Here is a 16,934-nt window from a genome sequence, read left to right as displayed (position 1 = left end):
CATAGTAAGTGCTGGAGCCAAGTTCTGCACCCAGTTTGGCCCAACTCCAAAAGAGGAGTAGGGTTTTTTCCTACCACCGTAGATGACTCCTGGCCCCACAGCAGGATGATGGCCTGGGCAGCAGTCCTGGGAGGGCACAGGTTCCCTGGTGGTGGGCCCGTGCTGAGGCTAACAGGAGGGCAGGGAGGCCTTCTGCTCTTACGCTTCTGCCCAATGACTTGAATTTTCATAAGGTTTGCTATTCGCACGGGGAAGCTGGGCTTAGCAAATGTACTTTCTGAAGTGACCAGCTGTCATTCCTGACTTCTAGAGCTGAGACGTTAAATGTGAGGTTAAGTGGGAAAAACAAGGTGAAAAATTACCTGTATGCTGTGATTATAACTACCTTAGTTATTGTTAAAGCTACATTAAGAAAACACAAAGGAGGGGTGCCTGGGTAGCGCAGGTGTTAAGCGTCTGCCTTCGGCTCAGGGCGTGATCCCGGCGTTTGGGGATCGAGTCCCACATCGGGCTCCTCCGCTAGGGGGCTGCTTCTTCCTCTCCCACTCCCCCTGCTTGGGTTCCCTCTCTCACTGGCTGTCTCTCTGTCACATAAATAAATAAAATCTTAAAAAAAAAAAAAAAGAAAACACAAAGGAAAGGAAAAAAAATGTTAAAAAAATTTTTGTCCTTTCTTCCAAGTTGTATTATGTGGTTATAATAATTTGCATGATGACTATGCGTTCATTTATTTTCAGAAGTACAACCAGTGGCCTAGGGCACAACTCTGTACCCAGTGGCTCTATGTTCAGGGCAGTGTTGGGCTGTCCTGCCCCTTGGAGCCTGGCCCTGAGGCCAGTGAGGATGTCAGCTGGGGGAGGGCGTGGCCTGGGGGAGCAGTGGGGACACAGCTGATGTCAGGGGTGACTTGACATTCAGGCTCTTTGTGGCCTCTGGAAATGCCTCTCCAGGCAGCTGTCACCTAGACGCCTTAGGAGGGCCTCTGGGGCCTTGGACCCGAGTCTTGCCAGTCATCCTGAGAACAGCAGCGTCCAGAGAAGTGCAAACTCAAGAGCACTGGCTCAGGCCGTCCTTACTCTCCAAACAGAGGCCACCCGACACCTTAAACACAAAATATTCTTTTATTTGTCAACGAAGGCTACACGGGATCACTTCTGGTTTTGTTTTTATGCCTTTTTTTTTTTTCTAGAAGGTATCTACATCTGCATTTACAGCCTTGTCGGTATTTACACAGTCAAGAATACAGTGTTAGAAACACAAAAGTGTTGAGAAAAAAACTTCTCAAAATTAGTTCCAGACTTCAGGAAAACTGTTTCCACATGGTAAGGCCAGAGTCTCCAGTGTTGGTCGTCCAAAGGCAGCTTGGGAGAGTCCTTTTGCCAAAGCTGCGGGTTCAGAAGTGTTCAAGAACAGGCAGGTTTAGAAAAGTGGGACTCTGGTGTTGGGTGAATCCGGGGCTGCTGGGCACCACCACACATCCGTGACCCAGCTTCTGCCGGGACAGCTGAGCCTGCCTGAGGGTTGGTTCTCCGTTGGCAATGTGCCCTCAGAATCAATCACACGTTCTTGGGGACCAAGAAGTCACCCGGTGTCATGCCTTTGGCATTCCAGAGGGGGTAAGAAACCCAACATGAGCCCCACCCAGGCCTCCCCCCACTCTGATCTTCCACATTCATGATGAAACCGAAGAGCTCGCCGCTGTCTGGGGCGGTCAAGTACACAGGGCTGGTTTTGGAGAATGTAAAGGTTAGAAAGGATAAAGTTTCTATCACCTGAGCAATGAGTCTTTAAAATGAGTTTGCTGTTTTTTGAAGGTTAAATGAAAGGGCCTTGAACGACAGAGTTCTTTCTTTGAATCCCCTCCCTTCCAATAAAATGTAGACAAGTGTATAAACCTAGCTGGGAATTATGAGCCTTAAATGGAAGGCTTTGTGTCCTAACAAGGATCCCAACAGAAAGAAGAGACTGGGTTCTTTCTGGGACCTCTCAGGAGGTGGGCCCCAGCTCAGGACCAGAAGCCAGAGCCGGGGCTTAGCAGCTGCTATGAGGAATGGAGAAGAGATCTGACTTTGAGCACCAGGAGATCAAACCCCAAAGCCCGGGATCCCGCAGAGTCCTGGCGAGCTCCTTCCTCCTGGGCACCAAGCTCGGCATCCCTGCCCTCACCACGTGGCAACTGCAACCACGAGGCTGCAGATGTGAAACTGCCTTCTAAGATTTCACATCAAAAGCCCTGTCTTTGCATAAGGGAACCTGCCACCTATAAAGCTGGTGCTTGAAGGTCACAGCTGAAAAGGTCCTTTATAATTTTTTTTTAAAGCGAATGTGATTCCTTGTTATGTGTCTACAAAACACTGCCCAGGGTTAATCCTCTTCCTTGCCTCGCCGTCCCCTTCTGTTTCTGCCCCACCCCATCCTGATGATTTAAACCATTCTCAACCTCTGGTCAGTTTCCTAGGGATTGTTTCAAATTCTCCATCACCAGGTAGACATCAGGCACTGGGCTGTTCCTTGGGTTAATTCTCAGCCAGCAATTCTGAGAAACAAGCATCAGGGGCTGACAGAGCTGGAATTTACCAGAGTTTCTTCCCCATCCTCCCCTCATGGTAGCTCTGCCCTCCAATGTGGTCTGTCGGTGGGGGGATAAGAAAAAGGAAATCTCATCCTATAAAAAACCACATTGGGGAATCATTAAAGTCCTGTTTAAAATGATGGCAGAGGGGCTGAGGGTCAGGGGCTGATGGGAGCTATGGAAGGCAGGGAAGAAGGCAAGGAACTCTTCCAAAATAAACCCTTTTCTAGGGCACAGAAGCTGACATCCTGCAGGATCATGAACCTGGGCCAGTGAGGGAAGGCTGGTTGCTCCAAGAAATGGACATGTGTAGGTTGCTTAGTGCCAAAAGGGCAATGGGATTTGACACTTGGAGACCACTCAGTGGGCACAGGGACCTCTGGCTTATGCCTTCAGACTCACTTTTGCTGTGATTGGGACTGCTGGTCTCAGCAGAAGGCCAGACTGAGAAGGGAGGCACTGTGTCACCTGCTGGCCCGAATGGAAGCCGACTCAGAAAGGCCAAGGCCAGAAGCACCATCTCCAGGAGCAGAAGTACCCATGTGAAATGGCGGCGCTTAATGCTGCCTAGCCCACACCTGACATCTTTTCTCTAAAGTTTGGGAATGCCCCAGCTTGTCCCCGCACAGACGCTGGGCCTCCTGGGTGGTGTGTAGCCCAGTAAATGTAAAACATTATTTGTTGAAATGAAAGGAACACGCAGTAATTCTCTGTGTTTTTGATCTTTACAAGTCCATACTGTTACTTTGGTGGGGGATGGTGGGGGAGGCTCAGAGGGCTGGGAAGGTGTAGGCAGATGATTCATTCCCTTGGCTCTCGCGTTGTCTCTGACCTCCAAGTAGATGTCCCCAGCAGATCTTGACTAGTGTCAGGCAGCCAAGATAGAACTGACCAGCTAGGCTACTGGGCAGGAGAGCTTCACCCAAGGGCTCCTTATATCAAGAGTATGCTTTGAGAGGCTTAAGTCCATTTTGGATTAAAAAAAAAACAAACAAACGTGTTCTTCAGGCCAAACTGCTGTCCATCCCATCCAAGGACGATTGCGCCGGATGGGAGCCCACCACCAGCTCCCAGGGACCATGCACGGGGGGCCCCAGGAGCACTGCATCTGACTCAGCAGAGCTCTGGACCCGGCGGACAAACAGGCCAAGGTGCACTGGTGCAGCAGTGTGGCTTTTTTTTTGGAAACAGGAAGAGCACTTAGCGAAACATATCCTCTAGTCCCGGTGGGATGACGTAAGGCGAAACCTCCTCTTGCGAGAAGCTGTGGATGCTTCCCTCCGCCGGGCAGAAACCAGGCGACACGCTGCTCTGCTTCTCACGCAGTCAAGACCTTCTTGGTTTCATTAACTCGGGTAATATTCTGAAGACTCTGTGAGTAAGGCTATCAAGGTGCCATGAGCTTATCAGTCCAACAAGGTTTCCATGGGGGATAGCTCAGACTCAGAATTCATTTTCCACACTTAATGTACATGTAACCCATAAAAGTCCCATTTTCTAAGAAGCCCAGCTCAAAGGAAGCGTTTGGCTTCCCCTCCCGGTCTCCCAGAACCTCCTGTGAGCGGTAAGGATGATCGTCATCAGGCAGATGAACCAGGAGCACGGGGCGCCTAGCGCCTGCGGCTATCTCCCCTCCCCTCGCTGCCACCCTGGCGGGTTGGCTGCTGCCTCTCCCTGGGCATGCCGTCCGGAAGTGGGCTGTGCCCATCCGCAGGGGGCGGATGCCTCCTCCCAATGACCTCAGGCCTCGGTCTTCCCAGGGACGACTGTAGCCTGGCCTCCCTGATCTCTGGGCGTCGTCTCGGGAACTGGCCCCAATCCGGGGGCAGCAGGGGAGGCGGGGTTGGATGACACTGCCAGGCCACGCCAAATTCGCTCTTTCCTGCTTTCTCCTCAGTCTCTCTTTAAAACCCTGGACAGACTCCTCTAGAGGGGAAGCTGCTGTAGGAGAACTTCACAGAAGGCATTTCCTGAACGCCTAAGCTGTCGCATCCCAGCTGTGTTACTGGCCCATGTGTGCGAGGCAGAGAAGCCTTCAGGAGCTGGTTAGAAGACGCTTGACTTATGCCTTCCTCTCTTTGGCTGACTTTTTCTTAAGTCTCTTTCCAGAATCAAAGGCCACCAAGCACCTCTCTCCACACTCCTGTTTCTCAGTGGTGGAGCTGAGCAGTGGAGGGAAGATACCCAAAGTCACGGAAGCAAGTTTCACCCAGGAAGGCAGGCTGGTACCTTGGCCGCCACTGCCATCCTTTTGCCACGGGTGGCCCGCCCCTCCCAAGACCTTGTGGCCACGTGGCAGGCTTGCTGGGCAGTGCTGGTTCTCACATCTGACTTTGGGAGAGAGGAAGAGATGAATAATAAGGAACATCATGGGAAGACCGACCAACCACAGACATCCTGGGTGCCCCTACCTCTTAGGGAGGAGGCTGTTAGCCCCAGGATGTGACGTCACCAGACTGGGGGAAGGGACCTGGGGGACGCTTTCTCCACCCCAGCACGGGGCTGGCACCAACAACTACACAGGATTTGCAAAAAGGGTTGGGGGTTCCATTTAGCATCAAAATAGAAAGCTTGGACAGGAGTTGGGGGCAGCTTGAAAAGGTGCTGAATGATATCACAAAATCCCCCAGAGCAAGATGAAGACATCTGTGGTCCTCCAGAGGCACAGAACATGGTGAGTAAAAAGCCACCACTTGTCTGTGGGAGCTGAGCCAAAAATCCTCAGGTCCTGCAGACCCTCCTTCCAGGCCCCCTCGGAAGTTTGGTACTAGCTCGTGACTCTCTGCACCCCTCACTCCTGCTCGACCCCCACGGAAGAAAGGGTTGCACATGAGACAAATTAGCACAGACACTGTGTCTCACATCACACCGGGTACCTAGGGACAGACAAGGACACACCTCAGGAGATATGTCTCAGAGAGGAGAAATGTACCCCGACAACAGGGAAAAATCCTCAAGGAAAAAGGGAACAAAAGACAATAAAGTTTTCATTGTGATCACACTACAGAAAAAAAAATACCTTCTGTTCTTTGCAAAAAATGTGTGAAGGCCAAATTTGTGTTTTTCTTTTCTTAAAAAAAAGGATGTTGCATGAGTTACAATGCAACCAGTATCTTTTTTTTGTCTGTTTTCTGCACTTGTTAAAAAAGGATTTTTTTTTCTTTTTTTTTCTTTCTTTCTTTCTTTTTTTTTTTTTTTTTAAAGTACAACACAGTCAGGTGTGTGGCCACGAAGGAGTAGCTGTCTTTGGCAAGAAGTGCAGGCCGTGGTCCTCTCTGTCACCTCCGGCCCATCTCGCTCTGTCTCATGAAGTGGATGTTGTTGGCGCTGTCTGACAGTTCTGGGTACTGCTCCACGGAGATCACGAAGAAGCCGTCGTAGCCTTGAACCCGCCCTGTGTTCAGCGCCTGCTGCTTCTCCCCCTCTGTCCAGGCCCGCAGGCCTTCCTCCCCTTCCCGCAGTCGCTGCTGCTCGCGGGCCCACGCCTGGCGCACGGCTCTCTGCCGCGCCAGCTCCAGCACCCGCGCCTTCTCCTCGTCCAGCGTCGTCCCGTAGCGAGTGCTCAGGCACAGCGCCCCGTACTGGAGCTGGATGTCTGTGTAGCGTCTAGTCCTGCCATTCAGCATGGTGTTGATCTGGGACACGGTGACGTTGACCCCGTTCTCCAGGGTTCGCCGCCCCCCACTGAGGCCCAGGATGGCCAGGTCGCCTTCCGAAGGCCCTGGTTTCACGAAGTAGTGGGTATCCACCCCGTCAATGGTGAAGTGCAGGTTCTCCAGGTAGTGGGCACTGTTCAGGATGGCAGCGACCCTCCGCCCATCCTCGTTGGCCACACTGATGATGTCTGTGGTCACTCGGCCATCCTTCAAGGCAAACTTGACCCCTTTGCCGAAGACTGAGCCACTGGATGCAAACTTCTTTGTCTCTGGGGCCTGTTGGCAGCTGGTGATGGTGGAGCCATAGAGCTGGTCGAAACGTTCTAGGGTGACGAAGGCCTTGAGCTGCTTCTGCACTTCACACTGTACCCCGAGGATAGACTGATGGGGGAGGAAAGAGAGAGGGAGGGAGAGAGAGAGAATGAGACAAAGGGGGAAACCTCTCCCTAACAGCCTGAAGAGTCAGCTTACATTACTGAGTCCAATCTATACATATTTATTAACCAGTAGCATCTAGCTCTACCGCTGACTACTAGAACATTCCACCATCCTTCAGCCATCCAGTCACCCATCCTTCCATTAAGAAACTGTTCAGGGAACATCTCTGTGCCAGGTCCTTTTCTGGGCACTGGAGAGACGACAATGAATCAGGCAACATCCCTGCCCTTGAGGAACCCATCATTTAGTGGGGAGAGACAGCTGTGACAACTGAAGACTGTAGTTAAGCGTGATAACTGGTGGTCTAAGTGAAGTAGTAGTAATGCCTATGGGTAACATGTCTTGGTCTTTGAGCTAAAGAAGTCACATTCAGTAACTCATTTGATCTTCACAATAACTTTATATAGTAGGTACTGTTCTATTACTGGTCTTACATCTAAGGAAACTAATCTCTAAGAAGTCGTAACGGGCCACAGTCGTAATGCTAGGAAGTATTCAAGCCGACACTTGAACTCAGGTCTGTCTGATTCTAGAGGTTCAGTTTCAAGGGCTCTAGATTAGGGAGCAGCAAACAAGGCTCAGAACATCTCAGCCTGCAGGTGAAGGAATGAGGTTCAAGGAGAGACTTGTGCTTGAGTTGGAATTTGGAGGCTAAGGGGCTGATGTACGTAAGATACAGCAATGGCAAGAAACGGGCTCTTGACAAAAAGGCTTAGGAAGATGCAAAATGGTGATTTATATAAACCCTCTTGCCCTGCTTTACTGTTCTCCATTGTGTTAGGAATGATTTTCAAGGAGGGCCTCTGCCCCCACAGTACTTCCTGGGGGCTCCTGAGATGCTCCTGCTCTTGGCTGCTTTGGGGGACAGATTGGGCCCTGTCTCTGTGTCATACCAGGTACCAGTCCCTCCCATGGCTTAGGGAGCCTGGCAAAGCCATGTTCGGGCGGACTCCAGGGCCTTATCGGCAACTCAGGGAAATGGCTTTAGAAACAGGCCCATCGGCTTCTCACTGAAATTAAGTCCTCTTTATAATTAATAGAACCCTGTCTGTGAACAATTATTTCCTAGAGTTTCACAAAAGCTGGAGTGCTCAACAACAAAGATCTCCGATGCTTGCCAAGGGCAGAAATCAATAATTCATTGACAGGCGAGGTTGGCAAACAGGCCGTCAGAGACCGGGTTTCTGCGCAGGGGAGAAGGGAAGCTGGGAGGAGCTGAGCTGCTGGAATCAGCCCCGGGCACAGCGATGCTGGCCTGGGGGGACCGTGGGGGATTGGAGCCGGGCAGAGGGGCAGGGCTATGGCAGCAGAGAACAGTGGAAAGGGAACGGGCTCTGTGGTCAGACACACTGGGTTCTCATTGCCTTGCCTGCTGAGTGACCTTGAGCAGGTCTCTCTGAGCTCTGGTCTCTTCATCTGTAAAATGGGGAAAAATGCTCACAGGGTGTTTACTTCTTCCAAGCATTTGTTCATTCCACACAAGTTTTGGTGCCGGGCAGTATACTGGGCGCCACATAAGACCCAGTATTTGCCTTCCTGGGGCTCACAGTCTAGCGGAGACACAGGAAGAAAACAGGAACTCAAGCAAAGTGTGGCGAGTGCTTTGAAAGAGGAGAATACAGGCTGCGTCCAGAGCCAAGAGGCACAGAGTCACCTTCTCCAGAGTCTAGAGGAAGGAGGCAGCTCAGCTGAGGATGGATGGAATCGGGTTGGAGTAAGATATATGGATGCCTGAGGTTTCTGGCTGCCAGGGGTATGCCATCTAACAACCTTGCTTTCCCCCGGACTGGGAACATGAGAAAGTCATATTAGTTTGAATGGCTACAGACAGATCTAGGTTCGAATCCCAGCTCTACCCCTTCCCTTGCTGTGTGGCCCTGGAAAGCCTCGGGCATGAAATCTGTACAGCGTGAACAGTAATACCAGGGGATATTTGTGAGTTAACTGGTGTAGCATACCTCAGGCAAGTTCAGGTGCACTGAGGTGCTCAGAAAATACATTTGTATTTAGAACACACCTTTCCTCCTTGCACTTTTGCTCTGGGCAGTGACAAAGGCTCATTGTTTTTGTAGATTTCCAAACTCAGCGTAATACAGAAAACTGAATAGGGCTTGTCAGGGTCTGTGTGCTATTGCAGCTGGGCCCACCACGGTGGCTTACCAGCGGCAGGGTCCCTACATACGGGCTGAGCAGCTTCTGGCAGTTTCCATCACGGGCCCATGCTTTCCGGGAAAGCTTTGCAGGACCCACTCCTGTCATGTCTGAAGGGCCCAACGGTGAGCAGCTGTGTGCCAATTACCTTGCTGTTGTCCCACTCCTGAGTTTTCATCTGCGTGTGGATGAGCTCGTAGGATGGTTCCATGGCATCCATGTCTGGCTTGGGGTAGCCAGGAATCACGTTGTGTAGCTGGAATCCAAAGGTGAGGAGCCAACTGTTCACATCTGGGTGGGAGAGAAGCAGGCACGTCCTCATGGAGTAAGTGGCCCTCAGAGGTGACATATCCCAATAAATTAGCCTAGAGTTGGGCTGCAGTGGGGGTGAGGGGGTGGAGTGTTGCAGGTGGGACAAGCAGCTGCTACAAGCACCTTGCAAAACTGTTCTGTAAAAGCCGTATGTACTCTCGGGACCTGGTGCCCCGCTCCTGGGTATGTATCCAAGAGAGCGTGTATCCAGTAGAGCCTATGTTTCCAGATCCCCCATTCTGTCACTCCGCCTCCTGGAGCCTTGGTCTCCCACCCGGGGGGCAGCTGTGGATGGAGGAAGACCGCTCCGCGTCCTCTCCTGGCATTTGTAGGACACACTTGCAGAGGACAGCCACACCCAAACGGAAGATGTAGATGAATACTTTCAAACAGAAAATTCACTTAAGAAACAAGCCCTCCCTCCTCTCCTGAGCCATGAGATGGCCTATACCAAAACTCACAGTGTTTCCCCCACGCTGATCATACCTTTCATTTCTTCTGGGAATTGATGCAAAGGAAGTCACTTAACTCCCCGGTGCCTTCATTTTCCAATCTTTAATATTGGGCTTGAGGATCTAGCCCCATAAGCACTGGTTTCATTGATGTTAGAACATTCCTGGGGGGTTACTAATTATAAAATATTAGGCAGAGGGGCAGGGAGGATTTTGCCATGAGCCTTCGGCTCCTTGAGGAACAGAGTCAGGGAAGCCCAGACATAAGGAAAAGAAAGAGGATGGATGCCGTGCCATCTGCTACCTGGCCCACTGCTGCTGAATGCGCCCAGGAGCGTGTTACACTGATCCTCACCTTGCACACTCAGGACCCCGAAAGGGGGATGAGACATGGGAATGCAAAACTTTGACACAAGAAGAAAAGATGAGAGGAGGGCAGAAATCTTCCAGTTGGACAGGCTGCTAAGTCTTCATGGAGAAGGTGGCCTTTAAGGCAGACATTGAAAGCTGTGTACCTTTGTCAGGCTTTAGCAGAGATGAAGGGGGTGCTTCAGGCAAAGACCATCATACAAGGCAAAGCATAGAGAGGGGAGGGGAGAGCAGGGAGTGTTGAGGTAACTGGAGAGCAGCTCAGCAAGGCAGAGAGAGAACCAGAAGGAAAAACTGGCTGGAGGAGGAAGAGCCTGGGATGACAGGTGGGAGTTGACTGGGGACCTAGAGGAGACAGCCCGTGTCCCAGTGTGGCTCAGCCTTCCTTGAGAAGGGGGCAGCTGAAGATGCTAGAGTATAGCAGAGACTCAGAATCCGAAGTCTGGGGAAGGAGGGATGTGGAGCTGAGCGTCAAAGCTGGCAATTCCGGGCTACGGGCATCCAGGACTGCTTTTGGCTTCTTTCAAAGGAGACACGTCCTTGGTTAGGGAGGCCCTGCTTAGGGTCCAGGCATTGGTGAAAGTGTCTTCCCCTAGCACCCACTGAGGCCATCCCAGGGATGGGCGTGTCCTTTGGAGCGTGACAACTGTGTCCCTGCCACCCCTGCATCCCATGCTGTCTTCCCACTCGAGAACCTCGTGATTGCCTTTGTTTTTTGTTTGTTTGTGTTTTTGCATGCCCCAGAGCCCCTCTGTTGGGTGTGAAATCTGGAGGTACTGGGGTGGAGGGAAGGTAGGAAGGGCAGCTTAGAAACCCAGGTTCTACTTCTAGAAAGATCATGGAAGGGAAAGAGCATGGTGAGGCAAGACAAAACCCAGGTCGAAATTCAGGTTCCCCAGCTTGCAGACTGTGTGAACGTAGACAGTTGCCTTAACCTCTCTGAAATTCCATTTCCGGATCTGCAAACTGGTGGTAGAAACGGTTTTCACCAAGCCATGGAGAAGAACACTAATAGTGTTACCACTTTGGGCAGCCATCATAGAACGGGAACTGTTCTGTTACAGGAAGGACTGGGTTTCCTATATTATATTCTGAAGTGTCCAGCTCAGTTCCTGTCTCATAGAAGGTTTTCTGTGTCCCTTCAAACCCAGGCCTCCGTGTCCCTGGATCCCCATTTCCTCATTTATGACATGAGGCTCTCAGACTAGTTTTCTTCCAAAGTCCCTTTCCTCACTGAGTTTTTGAGAATCTCTGATTCTATGAATCATGGCAGATGGTTTTTCAGGAAATTAAAACAAACAGAACAGGGGGGGGAAATCCCCTCCAAAGTCATTTTTGCCTGAGGGCGAGAACTTGCATCTGAATTTGTAGTTGGAAAGGAAAACTTCTATCAGGAATACCACAAATCCCCAGGAAACCAGGGGGCTGAAAAGAGGGCTGGGCCTTAATTATAACTGATGGAAGGTAGGAACATTTCTCATGATGCCTTCAGGAAAAATGCTGAAAATTGATTTCTTCACTGGTTTTTCTACAGTGCTTTTCTGAAGAGCTGGGAATCTTACCTTCCTTTTCCTGACACCAGAGCTAGACATTTCCCTCAAGTTAAAAAGCTCCTCTTTACCCATCGGCCCCAGACCTCAGGCGTGGCCACCCGGGACATCGATGAATCCCTTTTACGTGTGCATAATACGGGAGTGGATTCCATTCCCAGAATGAGGATTTTGGAGCCTTGTCACTTCTCAGCGGGGCAGTTACTTTAGAGCTCTGACCTTCACTCTCCTCTGACAGTGGGCTCAGTGATCCCATCTCACAGGCTGCACGGCAGGGTTAGTGTGGTAGTGTGTATGATGTATTTGCAGTGGACATTTTGTGGTTGCCTTCCCAGCATCCCATTCTGCCTCCCCGCTCTTTCCTTTTGGGGTATGCGTGTAGCTGGAGGGACACTGACTCCACCTAAGGGTGCAGCAATGGAGCACGCGACCTAGGCTAAGCCAGTCAGCGCGTTTTCTCTCTGCAGCCACAGTGTGTGGTTCAGGCGCTGTCATGTGACCTAAGCCTAACCCATTGGAGGATATCTCAGGACCTTTGAAGAAAGTTTTGGAAAAAAGATGCTCTTTTTTATTGGTGTTACTGCTGGATGTGAGTGAGTTTGCATGTAGCTCACGTGGAAGCCAACAGGCTTAGTGAGAACTGGCGGTGTCCTGGTTTTTAGTAGCAAAATGTTTTTCTGCATCACTTTTTTTCCTAGCTAAATTAACCTGCCAAGATACCTCACGAGACACTCACTGGAGGATGAGACAGGAGGATGCAGACAGAAGTATTGCAATGTGCTCTAAATCTGTAAAGTTTTCTAGGGCTGCCAGCAAGTTGAGCATAGAGAGACTGTGTTGGGACAGTCCTGTTTCCCACAGGTCCCAAGTGTGTTCACCACGGCACGTGCCCACCACCATGTTCCCTCTTCCACCTCACTGGGGGCTCCTGCTCTCAACATGACCCCCTGGGGTTCTTGCTGAAAGAAAATCCACCAATCGGTGTCAACAGAAACAGGGTCCAGACTGGGCTGCCAAGTTCGGGGGGCCAGGAAGCCACATCTCTAACAGGCACTCACGTGAGCTGTCCCTGTTGCCCTCTCTAGACTTTTGTATATGCGGGCCCCTCCTTGGATTGCCTTTCTCCCCATTAGCTGATGAAGAGGGCCCCATGCATCATCTGCTCCCTGGGCAGAGACAGCTATGCCTCCTGTGTTTCAATGGCCATCGGTGCAAACCTTCACCCTGGGCCCCTCACACTGGACGGCAGCTGTCTGCTCCCCCGCAGTGTGTGCTCCTGGAGGGCAGCAGCCATCTTCCTATCCCCAGTTCCTACAACAGTGGCTGCAAGGAGGAGGCGTTTGTTGAATGAAAATGAATCTGCCTTGAAATAGGGTGTGGGTATAGCTGGGATCACAGGAAAAACAGAAGGACATGTGCCCAGTCTGTGCCAACAAAAAAGTCTCTTTTATAAAAAGTGCTGGCTTTATCCAGACCTGAATCCCTGCAGCTGCTCTGACCCCTGAGGTCTTCTGTGGCTGGCCTGCGAGTGGCTACTTGCTGGCTGGACTGTGGCCGCTGCAGGCATTTCTGGCATGTGTGACCAGTGGGGACACTTATATTTCAGGTGGTTTCACAGGAGTAGAAAACAAAGCCCACTTTTTAAATCCGGGAGGAAGAAGGTAATCACCATGAGTCAGGTACTGTGCTAGGCAGGTTATTAAATGTATGTCGTTTTGCCCTCGCAACCATCTTTCTCTTTTTATCCCCTCTTCCTCCCCTCTTCGGTTTGAATATTTTTTTAGTCTTCACTTTATTTCCACTATTGACTAATTAGCTATGTCTCTGTTTTATTCTTTAGTGGTTGCTCAAAGATTTACAATGTGCATATTTAATTCACCAGTGTCAGTGCAGGTGTTCTAACTTTATTTTTTTTTTTTTTTTTTTTTTTAAAGATTTTATTTATTTATGTGACAGAGAGACAGCCAGCGAGAGAGGGAACACAGCAGGGGGAGTGGGAGAGGAAGAGGCAGGCTCCCAGCGGAGGAGCCTGATGTGGGACTCGATCCCGGATCGCCAGGATCACGCCCTGAGCCGAAGGCAGACGCCTTAACGACTGCGCTACCCAGGCGCCCCAGGTGTTCTAACTTTAATTTACACATCAGGAAACTGGAATCCAGGGAAGTTAAGTAAGTTTTGTGACTGTGTACTACATCGTCCCAAATAAGAAAACTGATTTTTTTTCTTTAGCTATGCCATCACCCACCTTATTGGGGACTCCTAGCCAGCCCCATCTCTGGGTCAGAAACTCCCAAACTATATTCTTAGGGTGTATCCAGTGAAATATTAGCGTTTCATGGTGAAAAAAGGGGCTTCATGCTCAAGTGGGTAAAGGGATTTCATGTTCAAATGTTTAAAAAACAGGTAAAGGGGTTTCATGCTCAAATGTTTGAGAAATTGTGGGTAAATGTATCAAACAGTCCTCTTTACTACAGGACTTCTCAGAACCTTTCATAAGCTGCAGTGTCTTATGAAAACTTAAAAATGGTGGCTGCCCTGTTGAATTAATTTGACGTCAGTACCAGTTTACCTAGGCTATTTCTCTAAAGTAATGTTTCTTAAAAAATATTTTGGAAAACGCTGTTGTAAGAGAAAGCCAATGTTTCTTGTCACCCCATCCCAGCTTTCGCAAGGAAGACTATCTCGTCAGATGACCAGAGCAGCGGTGGTCCCTGTCCTCTGAATGAGCCCCAGTCCTCACCTGTCATGAAGCACTTGATGTCCTGAGAGTTGCTGATGGGGTTGTTGTTTTTAAACATGTAGAGATTAAAAGGCATGATGTTGCTGCTAGTCAGATGCTTCCACAGCTCGTGGTCTGGGCTGGTCCAGCGCCCAGCCAGCACGTCATAGTCCCGCCGGCCCATGTGGATGAGCTTGGTGAGTGGATCGTAGAGGCCTCCATGGTAGCCGATGATGATCTGGAAGTTGGGGTTGGTGTCCATGTAGATCTCCCCGTAGGCCGTGTACAGAATCTGCTTGATCATCAAGCCTGTTCCACTGAAGACAGCAAGAGGGGTCCCGATGTTGTCACAGGCTATGTAAAACTCATCGCCGCTGCTCAGCTCCATGGCAAAGAGGTGCCCTTGCAGATCGTAGTAGAGGGATGTGATCTCAGAGCTGGAGTGGTTGTAAAGGTGGGTGACCTTGGTGGGGTTGGTCAGGTCTGCATAGAAGAACTGCAGATGGTGGCTGTGGCTGCTCTTGCTGGACACGCGCCGCCCCAGGCCGTCGTAGTGGTACCTGACGCTCCAGCCGCCGGCCCGGTTGTATGCCTTGATGAGCAGGCCGGCGGAATTGTACTCGAAGACATCCCCGCCCCGCTGCCTCAGGAAGCCATCCTCGTCCATCTTGTACTGCACGTCACCCAGCCTGGTGATGCGGTCACGGAGGTCATACCTTAGCGGGGTAAGCCGCGCACTGTTCCCTGGGCTCAGTAAGTGCAGGTTCCCATTGAGGTCATAGCTGTATCGCCAGAGTGGCTTGTCATTGATGGAGACCGTCTGGAGCTGGCCGTCAGCATCATACTCATAGGAGTAGCGGGTGGTATTAGCATAGGGTCCCACCTTCAACTCCTTCTTCACTACTCGCCCCATGTTATCGTACTGGACGGTCATCCAGTACATGAGGGAGCGGAAAATCTCATATTGCACTTCCTTCATCCGGCCGTACGCGTCAAAGTGTTTGGTGTGGGTCATGACCGCCGTAGTGATGATCTGGTTAATGTCATAGTAGATGACGCCGAACTTCCCGAACTGCTCTGTCTTGCCTGACACGTCATCATAGCGATAAAGATCGATGGGCAGCGGGGTCTCATTGATCACAGCCTGCATGCTGGTCACCCGGAAACTGTTGTCATAGTTATAGTCAAAACGAGCATTGACCATGCCTTCCTCGGTGAAGCGGAAGATCTGGCGGTCGATCAGGGGCCCGATTTGGCGGTAGCGGATGGTGCAGGTGAAGCCCTCGTTCTGCAGGTTGATGGTCTTCAGCATGCCTGCTGTCTCGTCATAGGTGAAGCTCACCTTGGTGGTGTCATACAGCATCTCGGCGAGCTTTGACAGTTTGCCATACTTGTAGATGACCCTGCGGCCGGTGCCCAGGTAGGAGGTGTGGAGGAGGTGCCCGTCCTCGGTGAAGTCCTGGATGACCGACGCATTGCCCTCAGGGGGCTGGTAGATGTTCCTGTAGTAGCCCACGGACCGGATGGTCTCTAGGGTCTGCCGGGCCACGTTGGGCATCGTCACGGAGGAGAGGCGGTCGTTCTTGTCGAACTCAAAGATATACTGCCTCTGGCTGTGGAGGAGCAGCACCATGGACTGGAGGGAGAGCAGAACAAAGTCGTGAGGGGAGGGGTGTGGGGAGGAAGGGTAAGTCTGTGTGCCTAAGACTTAGAGGAGAGGAATAAAAGGCCAAGGAAACTGGTGGTTCTCCTAAGTTCTGCCCAAGCCGCAGCTTTCTAACCAATGTGCCATAGGATACTGCAGTGGGGATACGAATGTGCCAAGGTGAGGACTTCCTGGGGCGCCTGGGTGGCTCAGTCGTTTGGGCGTCTGACTCTTGGTTTTGGCTCAGGTCGCGATCTTGGGGTTGTAGGACTGAGCCCCATGTTGAGCTCTGTGCTCAGTGTGGAGTCTGCGTCACATTCTTTCTTCCTTCTCCTCTGCCCCTCCCCGCTCACGTGCTCTCTCTCTCTCTCAGACAAATAAACAAAATCTTAAAAAAAAAAAGGGATTTCTCTCAGCCCTTGGCCCTGGCACTCAGGCATTTGTCTTCCTACAGTGGGCAGCCTTGTCCATGCGCCCCTTTGTGAGGTTCGAAAGTGATTTTAGTGGGTGCTGGTGTGTGAGAAAGGTCGGGAGCACTGACGAAGGGTATGGCAGCAGCCGCCCTCCTGGGTGCATTGCTTCAGCTTCCGTCTCAGGTCCATTTTCCTACCCAAGCAAGAATGATTTTCCTGAAACATAGCCTGACAGCATCTCCTGCCTGCTGAAGAACTTCTGTTGACGCCGCGGGATAGAGACCGCATCTGAGAAGGGCATTTAAGGCTTTGCATGGCTGTTTATGCAGGAACAGGTCATATGCCCACACTGGGGTGGGGCAGGCTGTGATGGGAACGGGGAAACCTGATTCCTAACCGTGGGCTTATTGTGTGGCCCCGGGAAAGATCTTTCCCCCTCTGGGTTGGGTTTTTCAGTACGTCGGATGACCTCCAAGGTCTCTCTTAGCACCACCACAGAACACGGCTCTTGGAGGTGCTCACCCAGCACAGGGTGGGGAAGACTGGGCACAGACCAAGCACAGCCCAGGGGACCATGAGCAGGAAACAGAGTAAAGCTGTGAGCACCAGAATGGGGGCTGGGCTGGAGGTGCAGGCTCTCTTTTGGGAATAAGTCCG

The 16,934-nt window shown here is 51.2% G+C and overlaps 1 protein-coding gene across 1 annotated transcript in view; it reads right to left on the bottom strand.

Moving 5' to 3' along the window:
• Nucleotides 1–1,102: 1,102 nt before the first annotated feature.
• The window catches only part of TENM4 (teneurin transmembrane protein 4), a 593,869-nt gene continuing 578,037 nt past the window's right edge, over nucleotides 1,103–16,934 (bottom strand). The window contains 3 exon segments of the mRNA XM_048217331.2: nucleotides 1,103–6,609; nucleotides 8,966–9,108; nucleotides 14,241–15,855. Of these exon segments, the coding sequence (XP_048073288.2) occupies nucleotides 5,851–6,609; nucleotides 8,966–9,108; nucleotides 14,241–15,855 (2,517 nt within the window). The 3' untranslated portion in view covers nucleotides 1,103–5,850.

This window comes from Ursus arctos, unplaced genomic scaffold, assembly GCF_023065955.2.
Source record: "Ursus arctos isolate Adak ecotype North America unplaced genomic scaffold, UrsArc2.0 scaffold_22, whole genome shotgun sequence".
Classification (NCBI taxonomy): domain Eukaryota; kingdom Metazoa; phylum Chordata; class Mammalia; order Carnivora; family Ursidae; genus Ursus; species Ursus arctos.
This window is presented reverse-complemented; position numbering and strand designations above follow the sequence as displayed.